General features: G+C 44.3%; 1 protein-coding gene across 1 annotated transcript in view; it reads right to left on the bottom strand.

The window, feature by feature from the left end:
• Window positions 1-21,469, bottom strand: part of Prkci (protein kinase C iota) — a 56,871-nt gene extending 35,402 nt beyond the window's left edge. Inside the window, exons 1-2 of the mRNA XM_038348083.1 lie at window positions 21,191-21,469; window positions 1,499-1,620 (exon numbers count right to left, since the gene is read on the bottom strand). Of these exons, the coding sequence (XP_038204011.1) occupies window positions 1,499-1,620; window positions 21,191-21,291 (223 nt within the window). The 5' untranslated portion in view covers window positions 21,292-21,469. The remainder of the gene's footprint in view (window positions 1-1,498; window positions 1,621-21,190) is intronic.
• Between the last annotated feature and the right edge of the window lie 2,330 nt (window positions 21,470-23,799).

The raw sequence follows: 23,799 nt of genomic DNA, 5'->3' as shown, positions 1-23,799 counted from the left end.
AAGAAATACGAGCTAATTTAAGAGTCAGCTAGCAACAAGCCTGAGCTACTAGCCAAGCATTTATAATTAATATTAAGTCTCTGTGTAGATTATTTGGGAACTGGTGGGCAGGAAAGAAACTTCCCACTACACCACAGCAGAAGCCACATTCTTTTGCCAAAATATCACAAGAATGGTCTCTAGCCTAGTTTTTAATATTGTTTCTCTGAATGCTGGGCCTATATAATCCATATCGCTCTCAGCAATACTGTTTGCAAGATCCTACCAGGAGGCCTATTTAACCCAGCCTACAACATGCAAATGTAGCTTTTCTAGACCAAAATCCCAGTCTTTTAAAAACAGGTCAGGCCTGTCACAGCCACAGTACCATTCCTAGAGGACCGGGCTTCTATTCCCAGTAACCACACGCTGGCCAACAGCACTCTGTAATTCCAGGTCCAGGGGACCCAAGGCCCTCTTCTGGCCTGTTCAGACACTGGACACACATGATGCAGAGAGACACATGTAAGCAAAACACCTACTCACAATGAACACACACACAAAGGAAAGGCATAATACTGCATCTCATAATCATATATTCCGTCAGTTAAAAATAAAAAATGTAAAACTATGCAGAGAACTAAAACAAAACAAAGTAAAATAAAAATCCTATCTACCATTCCCTGTTCTATGTAAGAACATATGGCAGTAATGGTTACACAATTACTAGTCACCTAAAATGTTTTACTACTAAAGGTGATAGCTCACATAAGAAGACCAAAGAAGGGGGTCACTGCAAGTTCCATATCAGCCAGGGTCACATAACAAGACCTGCCTTTATTTAAAAAAGAAAGAAAAAGTCAGTTTAGGGGCTGGAGAGGTGGCTCAACAGTTAAAAGCACTTGTTGCTTGTTGTTCCTGTAGAAGTTTAGTTCCCGGCACCACAACCTCCTGCAGCCAGTTCCCCCAGGGGGATCAGATGCCCTCTTCTGGTCTCCTTAGGCACCAGGCACACATGTAGGCAGTGGAAGGTGAGAAGCCTGAATTCAATCAATGTCTTCGAACGGAGGCAGCTGCCCATTCTATCATTCTATCAGCCCTGGTCCTAACAGAACCCTGCCTAACACTGCAATGAGCCTCCTGAGTGTGAGGACAAGCAAAGTCTATCGGGTACAAGTCACTAACATTGCCCCGAAGTAAAATGTTCACAGTCACTATGACTGCTCCGACATTTTCTTTACGGTACATTCAGTTAAGAACAGGTAAACTCTTATATTAAAATATAAGACATTTATATTCAAAATTAAGTTAAAATGTCACACCAATAAAACATTTGCCTTACTTCATTTTGGAGAGGGAAAGGCAAAAGACTGTGTACTTTGATTTAAATCTTCTATCTTAATCTAAGTACTCAAGCGTGGCATGAAATTTCTACTTATCTTTCCCTCTTGACTTTCTTGGGACTCTATCTAAAAGCAAATGCGCACACAGGTGCCCCCCACCCCGCCCCGTCACTCACCTTCCTCGTCTATCCACTTCATGGTGAACGGCTGTTCACTGTCAAAAGAACACATATCTCGAACCTCACTGCAGAGTCCCTCGAAGGAGATGGAGGGCTCAAAGTGTGTTATCATAATGTCCCTGAAAAAGAGAAAGTTTCATGTTTAAAGCCATACTGGTCTACATGTGACTGAATACCTGATGACAGACTAGTTATTCTGTGTGTACATGAAAAATTAAAACATTAATGAAATAAAATTGCAATATAAAAAACAATGGATTTATAGGAGACCTTAACTCAGTGTCCTGTCACAGAAAGCTGCGCTCACTGCTCCGCCACTTCCACGAGGCCGTGCACTCCACAACCACGCTCCACAGGCATTTGCCTTGTGCTCATCTAAACTCTACTTCAAACCCCATCCCCAGATTTCCCTACCCCCAAAAGTCTACCATTCATTTAGAGACTGTCCTTCAGTTACCCTGGCTCCCTTAGCCTTGACTTACACAAATAACCCACCATAAACCTGTCAATCATTCTTTGTACAGTATGAGTTCTACATTTCTTATCTCATTTTCAGCTTTTCCCCAAAAAACCTGTTTTCCAAAAATAGCTTTAAGCTAACTTCCTTTAATATAGGCAATCTTCCTCCCCAATTACAGGAATACACTTTTAATAAAAGTATTAATAAATATATAAAAATAGTAAACAATACCTATTATTGCATTACTATATTAGCACTAGATGAACCATTTAAATCCAATAAGCAGCTAATCACTTAACTTTACAGTTGTTGAGTGTTTTCTAGTAGAGGCCTGGTGTTCCCCCTCTAGGCAGCCTCTCCACAGCGGCTACTTCACACAGCACTCTGTGCTGGACTAGCTTTAAGGTTTTTATAAAATAAACACACTTCATGACTTCCTGCTGCAAATCCAGTGCGTCTACTATGCAGAGTCAGAGTTAATGTCCCTAGGTAGACGGGATGGTTAGCTTGGCTGTGGATGTGGGCAGAGAGGACTGAGGACCAGTCTAGCTTAGGCTGGTCTGTGCCTGGAGGGATTTCCTTGGCTGAACTAACTGAGGAGGTGGGACAGATTGTGAAGCAGAGGGCTGGAAGGAGCCCTTTCTCCCCTGGGTTGCTCTATCAGGGTATTGTATCATAGCAGCAGGGCTGCCCATGGCGAGATAAGCATGTGCTTCTAGTCTACCCTATGTCCCAATCAGAGTACAATTAAACCAACCTGGTGAAAGCGAATGCAGAGACATTTCTTCATGATATCCCTGAGGGCAATACAGGACAGGATGAAAACCTGTCAAAACTTAGCTCTGACTTCAACATAGGGAAGGATAGATAATTCTAGAGCCAAATATCAGTGCCATGACCACGAAACACAGACTGAAGTTACCCCAAATCCCATGTTCAACATGGTAACATTTTCATGAAGTTAAATCAAATCCACACTTCAAACACACTGGTGGGTCATCAGAGAGCTGACTCCCAGCAAAGCCAGACATCTCTGCTATCAGCCTAGATGCTCGCTGATGACACTCTTACTTAGCTTTCGGCATGAATGTCAGCGGCCAGTCAATACCTCTCAAAACGTTTCTTTCGTTAAGACACCAGGATGTTAGGTCAGACAGAGATGGGCAAGGAGTGGTTATTTAGGGAGCTAAAAGCAGCCCAAGATAAGCTCTTCTAGGGTTTGGACCTGCAACATGACAACCTCTCCAGTCACCCAAGCCCTCACCAGGGGATCAGGCTTGTAGAAGGTTTGGGGGAAGGTACTGTTCTTTCCAGGAACTTTAACTCCAACAGTAGAGAAAAGGAAATGACAACAAAGAAGAGCTGTGACTAGACTGGGTAGCAGAAATACAGAACACAAAGGATCTTTTTAAATTATTAACACAGCAGCCACTAGCTATCTGCCAAAAGAAGTGACAGCTACAGTTAGCTAGAGAAGGAAGCAGAGAGCAAGGCAGACCCAGAAATCGAGCGGCCTCTCAGGCCTGCCAGCATCAGAGAAGCTTCCTCCTGGGGCAGATGGGAACAAATACAGAGACCCACAGCCAGACACTAGGCAGAGAGTGGCAGACCTTGGAACACTAATTCATAAAGGGGATGTCTCCATCAAATCCCTCCCCTTAGGACTCAGGGAACTAAGGACATGGAGGCAAAGAGTGTAAGAGAAAGAGGGGAAGGAAGGCATCAAGAAACTAAGGCCTTCTAGACACAACAGGGCCGGCACACATACAAACTCAGAGAGTGTGGCAGCACACAGGGCCTGCACAGGTCTGCACCAGATGGGGTCCTAGAGCTGAAAGAAGTGGACACACTGCCCCCACCCTAACCTAGAAGCAAGCTCTGATTGCCACTTGCAAACCAAAAATTAGTTTTCTCCAGGGGAGTCTCACTGGGCAACTACTCTTAGGGTAGACCCCACACTAATAGATAGTGAGCACAAAACTAACAAGTCAGAGAGTTTTTGTTTTTTAGCTTACAGGTCCTTTGTGTACATATTATGGCTTCTGGTTTGGGGTTTTATGGGATCCTTGTGTCTTCCAACATGTGTGTCTCTGTATCTATGCATTTCTTCAGCATTTTCTTTGGCTCTTTTTCATATTTGTTTTACCATATTTGATTTGTTTTTTATTTATCTTACTATATTTTATTATTATCTACTTTTTAGATGTCTGTCTTCTTCTCTTTTTCTTTCTTTTTCTTTTTTGGTTTTTCAAGACAGAGTCTCTCTGTGTAGTTTTGGAGCCTGTTCTGGAACTTGCTCTGTAGATCAGAACTGGCCTCGAACTCAGCGATTCACCTGCCTCTGCCTCGTAAGTGCTGGGATTAAAAGTGTGTGCCACAACCACCTGGCTAGGTGTTTATTTTCTAAAGAGAGACAGAAAGGGTGTGGATCTGGATGGGAACTAGGGAGGAACTGGGAGGAGTGGAAACCATAATCAAACTATACTGTATGAAAGAAAATCTATTTTCAAGCAAAGAAAAATAGATGATTTTTTCATATACATTTTAGTAACTCCTCTCCCCCAACACCTCCCACATCCTCCCCACCTAACTTCACATTTTTTCTTTCCAAAACAATAAAAAAACCCAAAAATCAAATCAAAACAAAACAAAATAAAAAAAACTATTAAGATGAAATATCAAAACAAAAAGAGTCCATCTCATTTGGCCAGCTACTCCGGGGCACGGGGCCTGCCCTGGAGTGTGGCTGACAGACCCCATGGTGATGCTCCATTGGAGAAAACTAATTTTCCCTTTCCCAAAAGTTATCAGCTGTAAATAGCTTCTTCATTGGGGTGGAACTTTGCATCCACTTCCCCTCCTCAGTGCTAAGATTTTGTGTACTCTGTCAGTCCTGCTATGTCTGGAAGACACAATTTCCTTGGATTCACCCTCTTTGTCTGGTCCTTGAAGGGAGGAATTTGATAAAGACATCCCATTTTGGAACTGAGTGTTCCAAAGTCTCTTGCTCTCTGCATTTTGACATAAGACATTCTCGGTGATATTCATCTGGCCTCTTCCTCCTCCCTTCCTCCCACACCACCTCTGAAACTTAGTTCACGCTCTATGCTTTGCTCATTATCTCTATACACATATCTTCTGTGTTACAACTGTCACATTTAAGACTCTAGACCTTGCTCTAACTTCTTTTTTCAACTTGATCATACTGTTCCAATACACATAACTACAACAGACACTAGTTTACTCAGAATCCTACATTATAGTCTAATCCTGACAGCTGATAAGAAGCATTATCAACATCACAAATATGTCAACCACACAATGTCTTATAAGTCTAAATCTGTCTTACATTCTTTTTACTTAACTCATATTTTGATAAAATATCTACAACTAAGTAAAAAAACAATTAAAAGCTAAACTTCTTGGATGCATATTCATATTGGCTCTTTGTTTGTTTTTAGAGACAGGGTTTCTCTGTGTAACAGTCCTAGCTGTCCTGGCACTCACTCTGTAGACCAGACCAGCCTCAAACTCACAGAGTTCAAGCCTGTCTCTGCTTCCGAGTGCTGGGTTTAAAGGTGTGTGCCACCACCACCTGGCTTCATACTCCTAAACTCAAGTATCTTGAATGTACTGTAGTAATGTAGGAAATGATAAAAGTTTCTATAAAAAATCATTTTCTATCAAATACACTTTTGACAATGGAATATATTTTTTTATTATAAACATTCACAAAACACCTTGTCTTGTTTCTTTATGATGGGGTCTCACAAAGTGGCCCTGGCTGTCCTGGAACTTGCTCCATAAAATACTCTGCTTCCTGAGTGCTAGGATTAAAGATGTGGGCCACCATATCCAACAATACGCACATATGTTTAAGCAACCACATCTTTTTTTTTTGTTTTTTTTGTTTTTTGTTTTCGAGACAGGGTTTCTCTGTGGCTTTCGAGCCTGTCCTGGAACTAGCTCTTGTAGACCAGGCTGGCCTCGAACTCAGAGATCCACCTGCCTCTGCCTCCCGAGTGCTGGGATTAAAGGCGTGCGCCACCACCGCCCAGCTAAGCAACCACATCTTATTCAAACTTTGTAATTATCAATCTAAATATTAAGGCCCACCTGACAGATTTTGAAAGACAAAAAAAAACACAGGATCACGACAGTATATGGCAGTAGCAAAAGAACTCATCTTCAAATCTTAATCTAAAAAATCCTGTAGTTGATGCTGTGCTCTGAGCTGCTCTCCTCAGCATCCAGCACCACCACCACCACCCCCACTCAGTACTGGAGAAGATGATTTTTGCTGCCACCATTAGACCATCCGTTATTAGCCCCTTCAAAAATCTGACTCCTTGCCTGCAGACACAGACGCACCCCATTTTCCAACAACCGTAGGGAATATAAAGGCCTTAGATGCGCCAGCTTATCCTGTAAGGGTCTGGAATGCCGACATTTCAGTTCCAACTTCAGGGCAGCCTGACTGTTTTTCTACCTAAGCCTGTGCTCTGGCTTGACTGTGTCCCTCTAAGACTCTTGGTGTAACTTGATCTCTATTTATTAGTCACTGTGGTGGCAGGAGGAAGAGGGGCCATGCTGGGCATGGTGGTGCCTGCTTTTAATCTCACTAAGTAGAGGCAGGTGGAATTTCTTTGAGTTCAAGGCCAGTAATAATAAATATATAATAAATTTATATATTTTATATTATATATAATAAATTTATGTTTATTATTATATAATTTATATAATAAATTCTAAGCAAGCCAGAGCTACATAGTGAGACCTTATCTTGTCAAAAATAAAAGATAAAAAAAGAAGAAAGAAAAAAAAAGAAAAACGAATGAACAGAAAAAAAGAGAAGTGGGCCTCCAGTAACAGTGATTAAGTTATGTAGGGTTTTGTGGCCCCTTTCTACGTTCTGGCCCTTCCACCAATGTTGAGGGTCGTTGCCTTCGTTGGAGAACAGAGTGAAACGGAGCCATGCTGACTAAAGAAATCAGACCTTTAACTAGACACCAAATCTGTTTGTAGACTATGCTATCTATAATTCACAGAGCCTCCTCCCTTCTCTTCCGTAACTGTTACTTCTGAATAAACCTCACCCATTCTCATACTCTGAACTGTGGCTTCCCACAGCAGAAGCCAGACAATGTATATCTTGGTTCTTTCAGTCTGATTTAATAAATTCTACACATGAGATAGCTCACACACAAGAGGAATGAATTTATGTCCATCTGTCCATCCTGGAGACAGAAGTCCAAGATGAAGGTACCGTTGGTTTACTGCCTGCTCGGCCCCAATTTCTGTTCCAAAGATTTGAAACTTCTAGTTGTGCCCTTAGAAAGGGCTAGTCTAGGGTCACTTCACAAAAGTACTAATCCCATTCACCAGAGGCAATGTAACTCCCAGCAGACCCCCACATTTTATCTTTTGAGTCAATTTCAACATATGAATCGGGGGGGGGGGCACAAATATTCAGACCATAGCAGCATATTACCCTTAAATCTCCACCAATAACTTTTACAGCTGATAAGCAGGATACAAAACTAACACATATAAATCAGTAGCTTCCTATATACAAATGACAAACTGACTAAGAAAGAAATCTAGGAAGCAACACCTTCCACGACAGCCTCAAAACACACCTGCACTCCTGTATTCACAGCGGCATTGTTCATGACAACCAAGAGGTGGGAGGAACACAAGCATCCATCCAGATGAATGGATAAGTGTTATATAACATACAATGGCTATTCTTCAGACAAAAAGCTATCCATATTAGACACCACAATCACTGAAAACATCATCAAATGAAAAATAAACAAGTCAAGCACACACACAGTTCTAGAGATTTCTGAAACTTTACTTTTCATGAGTGAAAAAAAAAGCAGAACCTTAAAACTAAAACTTATTTTTTTGGCTTTGAAAAGTCTCCCTATATAACCCAGGCTGGCTTTGAATTCTTTAATCTCCTGCCTTAGCCTCCCAAGTCAGAGGATTATGTCTAGGGTTCATGACACCCGGGGAAATATCTGTGTAATATTTAAAAAGCCAAAGTACATATTTCCTTAAGAGACTAAGTGTAGGGGAGGTTTATTAACTACCATTCCTTAAGTTCCAGGAGCTAAAGCATTTAGGGAGCGTTTGTGCAAGCAAACACTTTTCTCCTTGGGAAAGCACCCTGTTCACAACACTCCACAATGAACAGATCCCAATTACAATAACAAAGTGAAACTGAGCTGCAGATGAGCACATGGCATCCAGAAGGGGGAAAACAAAATATCCACACACGATTTTTCTGGTTTTACTCTGTTGTTAGCATAAATCACTTAATGGATGGTCAACAGATTGGTGTTTTACCAGAGTCCCTAAGTGGCAAATTTAGGTAGTTTTACTTAATTTTTAAAGGAAAAAAAAGGGGGCATCATTAATTTTATTAGTTATCTCCAGAAGACAACTGTTTAGGAATCCAGTGATCTTATTTTCTTGAAATATAAAATGTAAAACCTCCTCAAGACTGATTTTAAAAGTAAAGTCAAGAAGAAGCAACACTGAGTTCTGCTACTTAAACATAAACTTTTCTTCTGAACTGCACGGATTATCTAAAAAATGCCTTATTTGAACTTTATTTAACTTAGAGCAATGGCCTGGGCAGGATTGCCAACAGATGCCAGAACCACTGGACAAAGAGTTTAGAGGCAGAGAAGAGGCTTGTAATCTCACAGCTATTGTTCAAGAAGCCATCAATGCCTTTCAATGAAGACAGCAGACTAGAGGAGATGACTCAGATAAGACCCAAGTTCAAATCCTCAGACCCACCTAAAGCAGGTCATGCTAACACACATCTTTAATCTCAGTGCACCTATAGCAGGACAGGACAAGAGATGGAAATCACCTGTGTACACAGAAGTGATTGAGATATCCTGTCTCTCTAGGCACAGAGATGCACACCCCTTTAATCCCAGCACTCGGGAAGCAGAGGCAGGTGGATCTTGTGAGTTCAAAACCAACCTGGTCTACATAGTGAGTTCCAGTACAGCTACACACAAACATGTACACACACACACACACACACACACACACAAAACAGAAATTTAAAAAAAAAATAGTAAGAGGGGTGGCAAGATAGCTCAGTAGTTATAAGCACTTGGTGCTCTCGCAGAAGACCCAGATCAGTTCCTAGCACCCACCCATTTGGAGGCTTACAGCTAACCATAACTCTAGCTCCAGGGGATCTGATAATGCCCTCTTCGGACCTCTGTGGGTACAAGGCACACATGTGGTGTACTTACATAATACACGCAGGCAAAACACTCATACACACAAAATAAAAATAAGTAAGTTTAAAAAAAGACTATAGCCAGGTGGTGGTGGCGCACATCTTTAATCCCAGCACTTGGGAAGCAGAGGCAGAATCTCTGTGAGTTCGAGGCCAGCCTGGTCTACAAGAGCTAGTTCCAGGACAGGCTCCAAAGCTACAGAGAAACCCTGTCTCATCCATAAATAAATCAATAAAATTTAAAATTAAAAAATTAAAGAAAAAGACTAGAAGCTACCTCCATACTGAGTTAAGAGGACTGTTCCAGCATCGAGGGAAGAGGCTCTTCCCCCTCAGAGGGGCACAGCACAGCGGGAGGGCATGGCGAGGAGTGCCACTGCAGCAGGACCGGCGGACCAGCCTCAAGACCGGTGCAGGGTCATCTGCACACGTGTGCAGTCACCTTCTCACTCTACAGTGCAGTCTACGTGATTGACAGGGCAAGGAGAGATGCCATCTCAAGAGGGAATTTGCTGATTGATACTGAGTTACCCTGGGGACCTAGACCAGAGAACGGGAACAATCATAGTCAGAGAGCCTGGATTTAACCTGCCACAACCCAGGACTCAGCTGTGGAGAGCAGGAAGCTGGATGCTGGCTGACAAGCTAAAAAGTGCAGGCAGCAGGTGGCTCTGCTGAGGCACAGCTCCACTCTGAATGCAGGTTTCATCAACTGAGAAAGATGCTGGAGCCCACAGGCCGAGTCAAAGACCCAAAACAAGCAAATGAAAGTTGAAGCCGGGTGGTGGTGGCGCAAGCCTTTAATCCCAGCACTCGGGAGGCAGAGGCAGGCGGATCTCTGTGAGTTCGAGACCAGCCTGGTCTACAAGAGCTAGTTCCAGGACAGGCTCCAAAGCTACAGAGAAACCCTGTCTCGAAAAACCAAAAAAAAAAAAAAAAAAAAAAAAAAAGAAAGTTGAAAGCAAGTGGGTGCAACTATTCCGAAACCAGAGAAAGTAGACTTCAAAGCAAAATTAAAGACAAACAAGGGCACTACCTATTAGTAAAAGGAATAATCATCAAAAGGATGAAGCAAGCCTGGGTATGCTGCTGACCAGCGTGCACCAAGCCTTGAGTGGAGAGATGACTCCACCCTAAGAGCTGTGCTCTCTTTCTCAGCACCCACACCAGTGACTCATTGAGTCACAGGACGTGACACCATCCTTTTCTGGCCTCCCCTTGGATGACAGGCACACACAAGGTGTGTGTATACACACAACACAGGCAGAACACTCATACACATAAAACTTTAAAGCATAGTTTTTAAAGCCCTAGATTTGGTACCTAATACCACATAAACCCAGGCATGGTGTGTGAGCCTGTAACCCTAATGCTGGGGAGGCAGAGGCAGGAGGATCAGAGTCAAGGTCACCTTCAGTGAAAACAGGTTTCCAGGTCACCCTGGGATACCTGAAATTCTATTAAAATAACTAAGTAGGTACATAAGAATATGTAAAAATTGTAAGCACATATGCACTAAATCCGCTCCCCCCCCCAAAAAACAAAACCAAAAACCACTATTGGGCATAAAAGGTCCCACAAGTCTTGATATAATAACAGATGGTGACTAACTGAATCTCATCTTTAGAGAGTTCATCCAAACTACGAACCAATAATAAACCAGTTAAACTAGACTACAGAACACACGGTCTTCACAGATATACAGAATAGCCTGTCCAACAGAAAAGAAACATATTCTCAGTGGTCTGTGCACCTTCCCTAACACGGACCACAATCTAGACCACAGCAGGTCTTAGAAAAGGCAAAAGTATTTATCTTTTCACATCATAATGGAAGAAAGCAGAAGTCAGTAGCAAGAGAAACTACAGAAACTACTCCATTACTTGTAGACTGAACAATATACTCTTATATGACCAGTGAGATACTGAGGAAATCTAGGTGATGTTTAAAAATTCCTAGAATTGCCAGGCGGTGGTGGTGGCCTTTAATCTCAGCACTCAGGAGGCAGAGGTGGGCCAACCTCGAGTTCGAGGCCAGTCTGGTCTACATCTACAAGAGCTAGTTCCAGAACAGGCTCTAAAGCTTCAGAGAAACCCTGTCTCGGGGGAAAAAAAATTCTAGAATCAAATGAAAACGAAAGCACTTTCCAGGACATCCAGGAAACCCAAGGCAGTCAGTAGCCATGAGTACTCATTAAAATCAGAACACGTGGCCCTACAGCAGGATGATCTGTGCTGATAGCCAAGGTGTCTGGGACCCCACCTGGGGCCATGCTAGTGTCTGAGGGCCGCCCTGCAGTCGGGGTGGCATCCGGACTCAGGCTGCTGCTGAGGGCCATGTCTGGGTCCATGGTCCTATCACAGCCAGGTCTGTGTTGAGTCACAGATGCCTGGGCTCTGGTCTGCCACCAAGGGACATCTGAGTGGACTACACTGCCACCCATGGCCAGGGTGCCAACTAGGACCAAACTACAACCAGGGGCCATGCCTGGCTCCATGGCCCTATCACAGCCAGGGTTTATTGCGATGCCAGCGGCTCCTGCTATCACCGAAGGCTGCACACATGCCCAGAACACCAGAGGCCATATTGGGACCTGAGGGTCATGTTGCCACAGGGGTCATACAGATCGGAATAAACTACACTGTCACCTGGGGCCATGGTGGCATCCATGCCCAGTGGATCTGTGGGCCTGCAGTGCCGGGGTCTGTGCTAATATCCATAGTTCCTGGTACCAATGAAGGCCATGCAGATGCACGAGGTCTAGGTTGTCACCTGGGGCCACCTTGCCAATCTGAGGGGCCTGTGCAGTCACCCTGGGCCATAGTGACATCTGGGCTCAAGAAGTTGCTGAGGACTATCTTACCACAGCTGGAGTCTATGTCGATGTCCATGGCCTGGGGTACCACGATACACCACTGCTCATTGTTCCCACAGGGGCACATGTGATCCAGGGTTGAACCATGTGTTGGACCATGTATTGAACCGTGAGTCAAAATATAAGGGCCTTGCTGAGCTGGTCCCACCCCTCACTGGCCCAGGGAGAGCTGACCCTGTCCCTCACAGGCCCTGGGATAATGGACTCCAATTACTCTGACATGAGAAAGCTGGGAGAGCTACTGCCCCCCCCAACCCTCACCCCACACTTGGGAAAGCTGTTCCTGCCCCTCACCATGGGCGAGGGAGAGCTGGCCATGCCCCTAATCGGAGTCACCCCCACACTTGGGAAAGCTGTTCCTTCCCCTCACCATGGGCCCGGGAAACAGGAGGATATAAGGGTTCGCTGATAACCCAGTCTTGCCAGCATGGCAAGCTCCAGGTTCAGTAAGACCCTTTACTTGAGATGGAGAACAGCCAGTGAAGATCCTTGATGCTGTCAGCTCCATGTGCGCACGCATAGATGAGCACACCCTCACACACATACGCTTACACATACACCGTGCACACAAATAAATAAAAAGGGGCTGCATATGACAAACCACTAAAGGGGAAAACTGAGAGTATTTTCTCTAAAATTAAGAACATGACAAGTATGCCCATTCTCTCTGCTCCTACTCGGTAATATTCAATCTTTTAAGCTAGAGCCATAAGAGGAAAAAACATGACACAAACAGGAAAGCAGAAAGTCAAAACCATACATTACACATTATAGTGTTTCTACTGTAAGTAGTAGGACTTTAGCTTTTCTATATACCAGTGAACTTGAGCAGAAATAACTTGGGAGATAAAAGAAATCCCATTCACAGTGGCTTCCAAACAAACAAACAAACAAACAAATAAATAAATAAATGATACTAAAAATAATTTTAACCAAGGAAGTGAATGAGTTCTCCAGCAAAGACTAAGGCACTGGAGATGGTGTGAGGACAATGGAAAGACCTTCCATTCATGGGCTGGCAGAATTAATAATGAGAAGATAGCCAGTCATCTTCTCATTATTAATCCTGCCAGCCCATGAATGGCTGATTATTACCAAAAATAATCTACAGATTCAACAGAATTCCCATCAAATTCCAGTAACATTTCTTCACACAACTAGAAATAACAATCCTGAAATTCATATGGAAACACAAAATTCCCCAAATAGCCAAAGCAATCCTAGGCAGAAAGAGTGACGATGGAGGTATCACAGTGCCCAATCTCTAAGTTATATACTACAGAGTCACAGTAACCAAAACAGACAGGCAGATCAGCAGAACACAATAAAGACAAGTTCATACAGCAATTGCCACCCAATTCTTGACCAAAGTGTCAAAATCACACATTAGAAAAAGGATAGATAGCCTCTTTAACAAATGGTTCTGGGCCTAAGGCTCAAGAACACCACAGAAGAGGAGACGGAGAGATTCTAAGGTCCAGAGGATCAGGAACTGCTGTGAAACTGCTTCCTAGAAATGACAGGGACGCTAAACCCGTTACAGCTCAGATAATATGGCTGTCCAAACAAGTCCTAGAGAAGGACACCACCAACTAACGTGGAAGAGTGATATCTTGCCTGAATCCACCCTAGACAAAGAACTGCAGGCAACTAAGGACGGCTGAGAGAGGTGAAATTAAGTTTTCCCAAGGATGAACCCCTAATTGGTCATCCAAAACAAAGCAGTCAGTCCTGAAACCATATTCATACGAATAACACTAAACAGATTCAGCATGTTCTATTTATATGTTTATGTATTTATATACACACATATCTGTATATGCATGTGTGCATATGAGTATGTGTGTGTGCAACAGTAACAAAGAAAATAGATCACGGATTTGAGAAGGAGCAAGAGGTGAGGAAAACAGTAGTGGTTGGAGGGAGTAAAGAGAAGGGGGTAACGATGTAACTATAGTTTAATTTAAAAATAAAATTTTAAAAATGGTGCTGGGAAAATTGGATTTCTACATTTAGTATACAGTAATATATAGTATACAGTAGAAAACTAAAGTAAGATCCCTATCTGTAATTCTGCATAAAAATCAATTGAAAATGGGGCCAGTGAGATGGTTCAATGTAAAAGAGCTTGCTGTAAAGCCTAGGGCCTAATTTCGATCCTCAGAACCCACATGGTAAAGAGAACCAACTCCTAAAAGTTGTCCGCTGACCTCCACACATCCATTATATAGCATGTGTGCCCCCCCATGTGCTGCACAAACAAAAAATAAATGTAACCATTTTAAATTAAATCAAAATGACTCAAATTCCTTAACAGCAGACTTGAAACTCTGAAAATGCTACAGAAAAGGACTTCAAAATATAGGAAATGCAAGGACTTTCTGAAACAGATACCCGTAACACAGGAATAATCCCAAGAATGATAGGCAGGGATGCATGAAATTAAAGACCTACTCTTTAGCAAAGGAACAATCACCAGAGTAAAAACAACCCTCGAAATGGGGGGAAATACAGCTTTGCTGTTTGTTGACAACACATTGGGCAGGAGAGTAATATCCAGAGTATGTAACAACATAAAATAAACTTCAAGAAAATCACCCCATCAGTAAAAGGGCTAATGAACTGAACGGACAGTTCTCAGAAGAAATCAAAATGACCAATAAGTTCATGGAAAGTATACAGCATGCTCAGCCATCAGGAAAATGAAAACTATTTTGAGATCTCAGACATCTCAGTTAGCACGGCCACCATCGAGAAAACAAGCAGCATGGCTCGGAGGTGAAGAACACATGTTGATTTTCCAGAGGTCCTGATCAGTATCCACAAGGCGGCTCACAGCCATCCTAAACTCCAGTTCCAGGGGATCTGACAACCTCTTCTGACCTCCATGGGCTCATCCAGGCAAAACACTACCACACATAAAATAAAAATAAATTATCCAGCATCCAAAAGGCAGAGGAAGGTGGATCTCTGTGAGTTCAAAGCCAGCCTGGTCTTCAGAGTGAGTTCCAGGACAGCCAGGGCTACAAAAAGAAACAGTGTCTCAAAAACAAAAACAAAAACAAAAAACCCCCCAAAAAACAAAAAACCGAAACAAAACAACAACAAATTCGTTTTAAAAAAAAAAAGGAACAACAAACACTGTCAGGGTGTGGGGAAAGAAGACTTACACATAGCTAGTGGGACTGCCAACTGCTCTGTCGATGGATGCAATGGTTTAAATAGAACTGACCTCCATGGGCTCACATATTTAAGTATGCTGTCATTAGGAGTGGCACTACTTGACAGGGGTATCAATGTGTGCTCCTCCAAAACTCAAAAGTGAACCACCTATGAGCACAGTGTCACACCCTGTAATTCCAGTTGCCAGGGAAGTTGAGGCAAGAGAATTACTACACCAGTCATGGCAACACAGCAAGACTCCAATTAAAATAATAATAATAAAAAAGGATACAATAAGCCCGCAATGTCCCTCACAGGCTCGCTGTCTGAATGTTTAGCACATACATGCAAGCACTATTTTGCTGGAAACACTGAAGGTGAGGCCCTGCCAAGAAGTAGGTTACACAGCGAGGCCTGTGTGACAGTTCATCACCTCCAGTCTTGCTCTCTGCTTCTTGGTCCACTGTAAAGTCAGCAGCTGCCCTCTGCCTTGAGCATCTGCCACCATGATGTCATACTTGCACGCATGGGGCCAAGAATGACGAGCTGAACCCTTTGAGACCATGGGCTGAACAACTTCTTCCTTAAGGTACTCCCGTCAGATTATTTTGGTCACAGCAATGCAAAATAAGAGGAAACAAAGCTTTCATTTGTGAAAGAACTTCTTGGTAAAATACAAAATATTCAACCAAAACAAAAACCGTGGGAATAGAAGATTAAATAAATAAGACTTACCAACGCACATCAAACTATATTCTGTAATAATCAAGTTGAGTTATGTCCTAAACAGATCTCTCCCCAAATCAATGGCGGAGAATTCAGTTATCTGTGCACATTACGAGAAATGCAGTAACAGTTACTTCAAACCAGCAGTGAAAGAAAGACCTCTTACAAAAAATGCTAGTAGAATTTTAAAACCTAAGTTGTATCCGAAAACTACTGATGAGTATACCCCAAAATAAAGTACTGAGAAGGTGACTGCTTAAAAAACCTGCACAAGCAAAACTGTAGACCACCTGTAAACAAGAAAGGCATCTACTTAAGGCAACAAACCAGGAAGGCACATATAAAGGAGGAAAAAGATTTAATTACACAAAATGAAAAATCTACAGATAAACGAAAAACTGAGAAATGCCTGGCAACTTTACTAAATAAAATGCCAATGCCCCATCAACAAATCAGAAGGAAAAACAGGTTGGAAAACCAGCTAAGTTTGGTGAAATGGTTGCACAGTATGCATGAGAGCCTGGGAGCACCAGCTCGGCATAAAACCGGGGTGTGGTGGCACACACCTGTTTTTCCATCTCGAGAGAGAGATGCAGGAAAACCAGAAGATCCGTCACACTCTCCTAAAGAGTAAGCTATATGCCAAGTGGGGACCCTGTGAAAGAACAGAAAGGGACCAAGGGAAGGGAGAGAGGGAGGGAAAGGAGAGAGACCACACAGGAAAATGTGTTACCAAACACCTTGTAATCCCAGCATGTGGGTGTCACAGCCTGGAGGATGGAAAGTCCAAGACCAGCCTGGGTTACCAGTGAGTTTGAGGCCAGCCAACTGCCCAGACTATCAAGAAGGGGAGAAGGGAAAGAGGGAAGCATGTCTCCCTCTGGGGAGAATTTTCTAAACAGTTGCTTCCTTCTGTTTCTTCTTCAGCCCTTCAGTGGTGCACGTGCTTCTCGGGCCTCACCAATTCCCCCAGGTCCCCAGCGCCAACAAGCCACTTATCTCAGTGCCACCAGACTCAAAATGTCCGAGGGTTCTTCTCTCTTTGGCCAAGCTCTGGGTCAGCTGCCCCATGGATCTGGCTCCCACTCCACCATTCCCACCTCTTTCGTTTTTTGAGACAGGGTCTTATATGGTCCAAGCTATGACTATGTTGCCAAGGATGAATCTGACAAGTCTTTCCCAAGTCTCCTGCTTCTATCTCCTAAATACCAGGATTACAGGCAGGCACAACCACACTTGGTTTAATGTAGTGCTTGGATCAAACCCAGGTCTTTGTGCACCCAGGGCAAGAACTCCACCAGCTGAACAACATCCTTAGCTTCAATGCCCACAAGTACACAGCTAAAATAATTTTGCGATATTCTTAAAAACAAGACCTGACGGGGCTTGTTCACTGTAAGGGGAAAAAATGCAAACAGCTCTACATTCCAAATGTGCAGAGTCAATCCTGAGCTGTGGACATAACTCAGTAGGAGGGCGGCTGCAAGATCGGGTATGATCCCCTGAACTGCCAAAAACAGTTGGCGTGCACTGAAGGAACAATGGCTCATAAACAACAACAATGGCTTAAAGAGGCTTTCTACTCCAGTACACACACAGTGTAAACAATGAGCAGCCCAGAGCTACCTGGTTAAATTCTCTCCCACAAGTACCTTTACATAAGGATCAGCACACAATGGCAGTCTATCACTAACCAAAAAAACCTGTTTCTCTTCCTCCAACAGCACTATGTAACAACTGAAAAGGGCCACAACAAGAGTTTCCATGTTGGGGGAAAAGGGGTGCAGACCACGAGACAGGCACTCTTAGTTGGTCTCCAGTTAAACCAGATTGTCAGTGCTTTTAAAAACCAGAAAAATTTACTTTAAAAACTAGAAAAAATTCAAATTGCATGCTTCTTCTGAGAGGAAACACTTTCCCCCCAAAATCAAGGTTAACAGACTAAGTACACCACGTGCACACTTGAAAGGAGAGGGTTATTCACCCGCTGAACACATTCGAAGGTTCAGCCTTCACTGGGAAGTAGCCCTGTTAGGAGGAATACTGCCTTTCGAAAAAGCTAATGAAAAAACAGTTTTCTTCGGGGGTAGTTTTTGTTGCTGAGACAAAATCCCGTGTAACCCAGGCTGGTCCCAAATGCAGTATGCAGCAAGGACAACCCCACTCTTCTCATCCTCCTACATCCACCTCTTAAGTGGTGGGGTTCCAATGTCCCACACAGCAGGTTATGCAGCTGGGGATGCACCCGATGGCCTCGCGCACACTAGGAAAGCACCGCACCAACCGGGTAGTACACCCCAGCCCAAAAAACATTTCTCAAATGCAAGGCCTCCTTTATTTCCTGATATAAGGGAAGGGGAGTCCACTTCTAAACATGTATGGGATTTGTTGTCAACTTATTTATTAACTATCCTTGCTAGTGATTCATTTTTGTCTCATCAACGTTAATAAGCAGCTGGCTGGAATAATAATCACCCGTTTAGATTATTGTTAATAAACATATAATCTTAATGGCTGACTCAGAGAACAGAAAGTGGTACAGTTTAGAGCACTGAGGTTGTCCTTAGAGGAGGCTCGGAGGACATTTCTGTTGACTACGAAGCACTAATGGCATGTAGCTATTTGTGTCTTTCCTCAGTAAAACTTCTTAAATTTTAAAAGATATTAGTTAGAATGTCTTCAAGAAATTTTAAACAGAAAAATCATATATGCATGCTTTCTTGTTTTCTTTTTTAAATAATTGAAGCAATAACTAAGAAACCCCTACAGAACACCCATATTTCTAGAGTGCAGCACACTGATTCCTTTCCAAAGAAATACTGGACAGTATTTACATGACATACCTATTTGCACCTGTCAAACTATTAAAAATATGGGGAAAATGAAAAAGCATTAATCCCTTCCTCTTTCACTGAGTCACTGTGGCTAAGTATAGTAAGTACAAAACTAAAAACAATAGCCAAACAACCGAAATCTGAGATACACAGGAGACAGGAGGTATACTGTATAGAAAATTATATACACTCTAATTTTCATCTTTCAGTGGAAGTAATCAACAAATGCTATCTAAAGATGATACCTCAAAAAACATAAATGCAACTTTCCGGCAATTTATTTCTATTTATGTACACATGTGTCACATGTATGGGGGTGCCACAGTGGCCAGAACAGGGTAGTGGGTCCAATGGAACTAGAGTTACAGAAAATTGAGAGCCACCTGATAAAGGTACTTCACACCCAGAACTGGAGAAATGGCTCAGCGTTTAAGAGCGCTGGCTACCATTCCAGAGGATCAGGGTTCAATTCCCAGCACTCACATGGCAGTTCACAAGTATCTCTAACTCCAGCTTCAGGGGATCTGACACTGTCGCACCAATGAACATAGAATTAAATAAATTATTTAAAAAAAATAAACAAAAAGGCACTTCAAACCCAATTTGGGTCCTCTGGAAGAACAGCAAGTGCTCTTAGTGGCTGAGCCAGCTCTCCAGACCCATAAATGCAACTTTTAGAACAATAAATACAACCTTCAGAAGAACCACAAATTAACCATCAACAGTAGAGCCCATGGAGACAGAGAGGGAAAGCCATACTTTATTGTGCACCTGTACACAACGTGTGCTTTCCTATTATGAGCATGGATTCATATCGACTCTAGTTTGCTACCCTATCAATAATCAGACAATTCCTTTAAAATCCACTGCATTCCACCCTCTTCACCTAATAGCCATGGGCTGCCAACTTTGAAAATAGAACACACGTTAAAGGAATGGTTCTCAACCTGTGGGTCACAACCCCTTTGAAGGCTACAGGACCCTTTCAGAGGGTTTATATAAGACCATCAGAAAACACAGATGTTTACATTACAATGCATAACAATAGAAAAATTAAAGTTGAGAAGGAGCAATGAAAATAATTGTATGGTTGGGGATCACCACATGAGGAACTGTAATAAAGGGCCACAGCATTAGGAAGGATGAGAACCAGTGTTCTCAAGTAAAAATCTCTCTCAAATTATCAGAAAGTTGTATGGTTTGTTCTTGGGGGGGGGGGGGGCTGTGGTTCTTTCAGTCTTGCAAAGTTTGTTCATGGCTGACCATAAACCAAAATGACTAAAGCAGTTATTATGGCAACTAAAGTCAAAACCTCTGTTAACCCATGCTCTAAGACAAACAACAATGTCTACTGTAAGGTCCTACAAATAAGTCCTGAAGTCAGTCGACCTTGCCGAGGCTGAATGATACCAAGCCTAAGGCCTTCCATGAAAGCAGCAAGATATGTGGAGCTCCAGTTCTCTTTGAAATGAAGAGAGAGCAACCTGAAGGTCTGCTCTCCTCACTGACTCTCAGGAATGAATGTACAGGCACGCACAGCACTTTGAACCATGTGGTATTTGAAATTTTCAAAAGCAATTTAGTTCTGCCTAGACAAGCAGCTGGGCTTTCCGTGAATCCCTACTCTCCAGTCTCCACGTCCACGCTAACCTTTCACCTCACCAGTGCTCCGAAATGATCTCAAGGAAAGGAAGAGCTTTACAAGACATGCTAGAAAATTATTTGACACAGTGATCTCAGAACTGGATTACCTCCGGCAGCCACGTTAGTTTGAACGTTTGGTAATCAAGTGAGTAACGATCACAGGATTTAAAGCTCCGTCTTCTCGCCTTTCGATATCTCGCCCTAACTAAGCGCTTCCGAAATGTGGACCGGCATATTTGCCACTTAATTCTGACCGTATCTAGGGAGTCGGTGCACATCCTTTAAAAAAGCATCGACTTCAGTATATCTCCTATAAGTTTATCTCCTATACTGGCTGAATGACCGTAGTCCAGACTCACTTCATGAACTCCCTCACTGCGAAGGACAGATACAAATCTGATTTCAAAAATCGGAGGCTTCAGGCCTGTCGGTAATGGGAAGAGCCAGCTAACTGGAGCAATCCAAGCTTCCGAGCAGCTGGTGAATCCTCAATCCACCCAGTCCCGACACAGTTGCAAATCTCCCGGTCAGCTGATTTGTTCTCCCCTCCGGTAGCACCGACTCTTCTCCGTCGACTCCTTGGCGACCTACACTCATTGGTCGCGGGTGCCACCAACCGCGCCCCTCGCCGCCCCCGGGATCGCTCGAGCCCCATCGCTAAGACCCTTGCCGCCAACCTCGGCCGAGGCCGCCCACGCCCCGCGCGGCCACTCACCCGCGGTAGTAGGCTTTCACCCGGACCTGGTGGGAATGGTCCCCGCCGCCGCCGCCCGCGACTGTGTGGGACATAGTGCTGCTGTCCCTCTGGGTCGGCATCTCCTCACTCCCCCGCCTCGCCGCCGGAGGCCGAGGGGGCCGGGGCAGTGCCGGACGCCGCGAGGGACTTGGCCGCCCGAGCCTGTCGGGAAGCCGTGGCCGCCCTCCTGGCCGACCTGCCCGCTTAGCCCGCGGCGCTGAGCAAAGAGGCGCCTCGCCGCCACAGCCCGCACCCCGACGCTCCTCCCGCCGCGCTGCACAACACGCCTCCCGCCGCGGCTCCTCCCACCACGCTCGCTCCGGAGGCCACATTCCGCGGCAGGGCGGGCGCCGGAGCTGCGGAGCCGGGCGAGCTCATCCTCACGGGGGAGGGAACGGGATCCGCCGGCCTACCGCCAGACGCTCTCAAATGGGAGAGAGCTTGGAATTCCACTATAAATTCTAAAATGAAGCTTTTAAGCGGAAATGTCCCTATTGGAAAAAACTATAAGGCATATTCGCTCAAGGTTGATCCTCCCATTCTTGTACTTGGTCGCGTCCGCGGCTAGTCGGCTATGCTTCCTGGATGATTTGCTGCGTGGGTTTCTGGGATTTGGAGTCCCGGTGGGATTCTGGGACTTGTTTCTTAAGTATAGGGAGCCGCGTTTTTTCTGTTATCTCGTGCTTCCCGAGATTGTAGGCATGCAAGTTCTAAAAACAGCTTGAGTATCTGAGGGCACTGGAACCATGGCTTCTTCGCAGCTTGAATTCTGTTTTCTGGTCATTTCTCCTTGCCAATTTCATTGATCACTAAAATTAAACAGTGCCGTTTGGGGGAATAAGATTTAATAACCTACTCAGAGCATTTTTTTTAATCGAAAGAGGGTTTCTCTGTAGCTTTGGAGCCTGTCCTGTAACTCGCTCTATAGACCAGGCTGGCCTCGACCTCACAGAGATCACTTGCCTCTGCCTCTCGATTGCTGGGATAAAAGGCACGTGCCCCCATCGCTGGGCAAGAAAATCTTGAATATAGTCACATCATCTTCACATGCCCTCCAGGAGGGCAACCATGCCATCTGGATGCATGTTTTCAGCAATAAAAAAAATGGTGGTTACTGAAATCAGCAAGGATGTGCTTAATCTGTTCGGCAGCTCCTTTGAGTGATTTCGTGTAATCTTTGCTGTGATTTTTGTCGCCTCTTTGGTAGAGCTGTTTCTTCTAAGCGATGGTTCATGACATCAACGCGGGTGACTACTGAGCTTTCTGTGCCTTCGCCCTCCTCTTCGGCAGAAGCATTTCTGTCAATGAGTGAGTCACAGACGCTACCCTCTGTTCTGCTGACCATCTGGTCCGCCACCTCCAGTCACTCCTTGTCTGCACTTTGCCACATCTTGTACATGTCAGAGAACGGCTCATCACGGCTGATGAGATCCCGGTAGATGATCATGACGGTGGGTAGCTGGTGACAGGGCGTTAGCCTGGCAGCACAGAGAGCACGATGCAGTGTGAGTGGGCAGAAAAGGCCGACTTGGGTGCTCCCCAAACCCATATCTGTAGTAACTTTTAAAACAAGGAAATGAAGCTGGATATGGTGGCACATATCTGCAATTATAGCACCTGTGAGTGGAGGCAACTAATCAATAGTTCAAGGCCATCCTCAGCTACACAGTGAGTCCCAGGACACATAAGGAGGCCATATGGACCATGGACACCACAGCATGTACCCCCGCTGTAGCTCGAACCACAGTTACCAACATGTTCTCCCGGAGCAGCATGGACCATAGACATCTTTGGAGGAGGCCCGATCCAGAAAATGAACCATTCTACATCTCAGACATCCTGTCGTTGCTCAGAGCTAGGGTAATGGTGCCCAAGTGAGCTCCAAGCTGCTGCGCACCCTGAGTGTCCCACTTGGCAACAATGTGCTCTCCAGTCCACCTTGGCCTCCTCCCACAGCCGTCACTGCCATTGCATCTCTAGTTCCACCGCACATGTGCATTCCATTCCCCTTCTTTCCCTCTTCTCCATCGCATATTTGTTTATGGAAGTGGCATTGCAAACTGCAGTGTGTCACACAGTATATTTTTTTGGCCAAACAAATTTACCTGCAAATAGTCATTGCAACGAGTCATCAGTAAGGTTCAGGGTTTCTGAATACTGGTCTATCACTAGGACTCATCTTGGCTATCCTGCTATTGCCCAGAGTCAGGGTGATCTTGGCTAGGCAGGGTGACTGACCTGGGTAGGATCCTTGCAAACTCCAGGCTATTGCACACCCTGTCCTTGGTGCCCTGCCCTGAGGCTTACAGAGCACCAAGGCTGCCAGCCTCTCGGAGGCCCTGTGCCATACCCTTTACCACAGAGTTTCTAGTTTCAACATTCTGTACCAAGTGTCCAGCTCTGCTTCATCATCTTTCCTCCGTTTTCTTGAGCCCACTTTTTAAAAGCATCTTCCCATAAGCCCTGCCTTTTTTAGTTGTAGAGATGCTCTGGACTCTGCAGACTCCTCCTCCTAGGAAGCAACTCTTCTTGGAGTCTCTGGTCTCCCAGGCCCTCAGGGCTGCTCCTCAGCCCCACCATGAATTGGG

This window comes from Arvicola amphibius, chromosome 11, assembly GCF_903992535.2.
Source record: "Arvicola amphibius chromosome 11, mArvAmp1.2, whole genome shotgun sequence".
In the NCBI taxonomy this organism is placed as follows: domain Eukaryota; kingdom Metazoa; phylum Chordata; class Mammalia; order Rodentia; family Cricetidae; genus Arvicola; species Arvicola amphibius.
The sequence above is the reverse complement of the archived record's forward strand: the minus strand, read 5'-3'. Positions and strand labels throughout refer to the sequence as shown.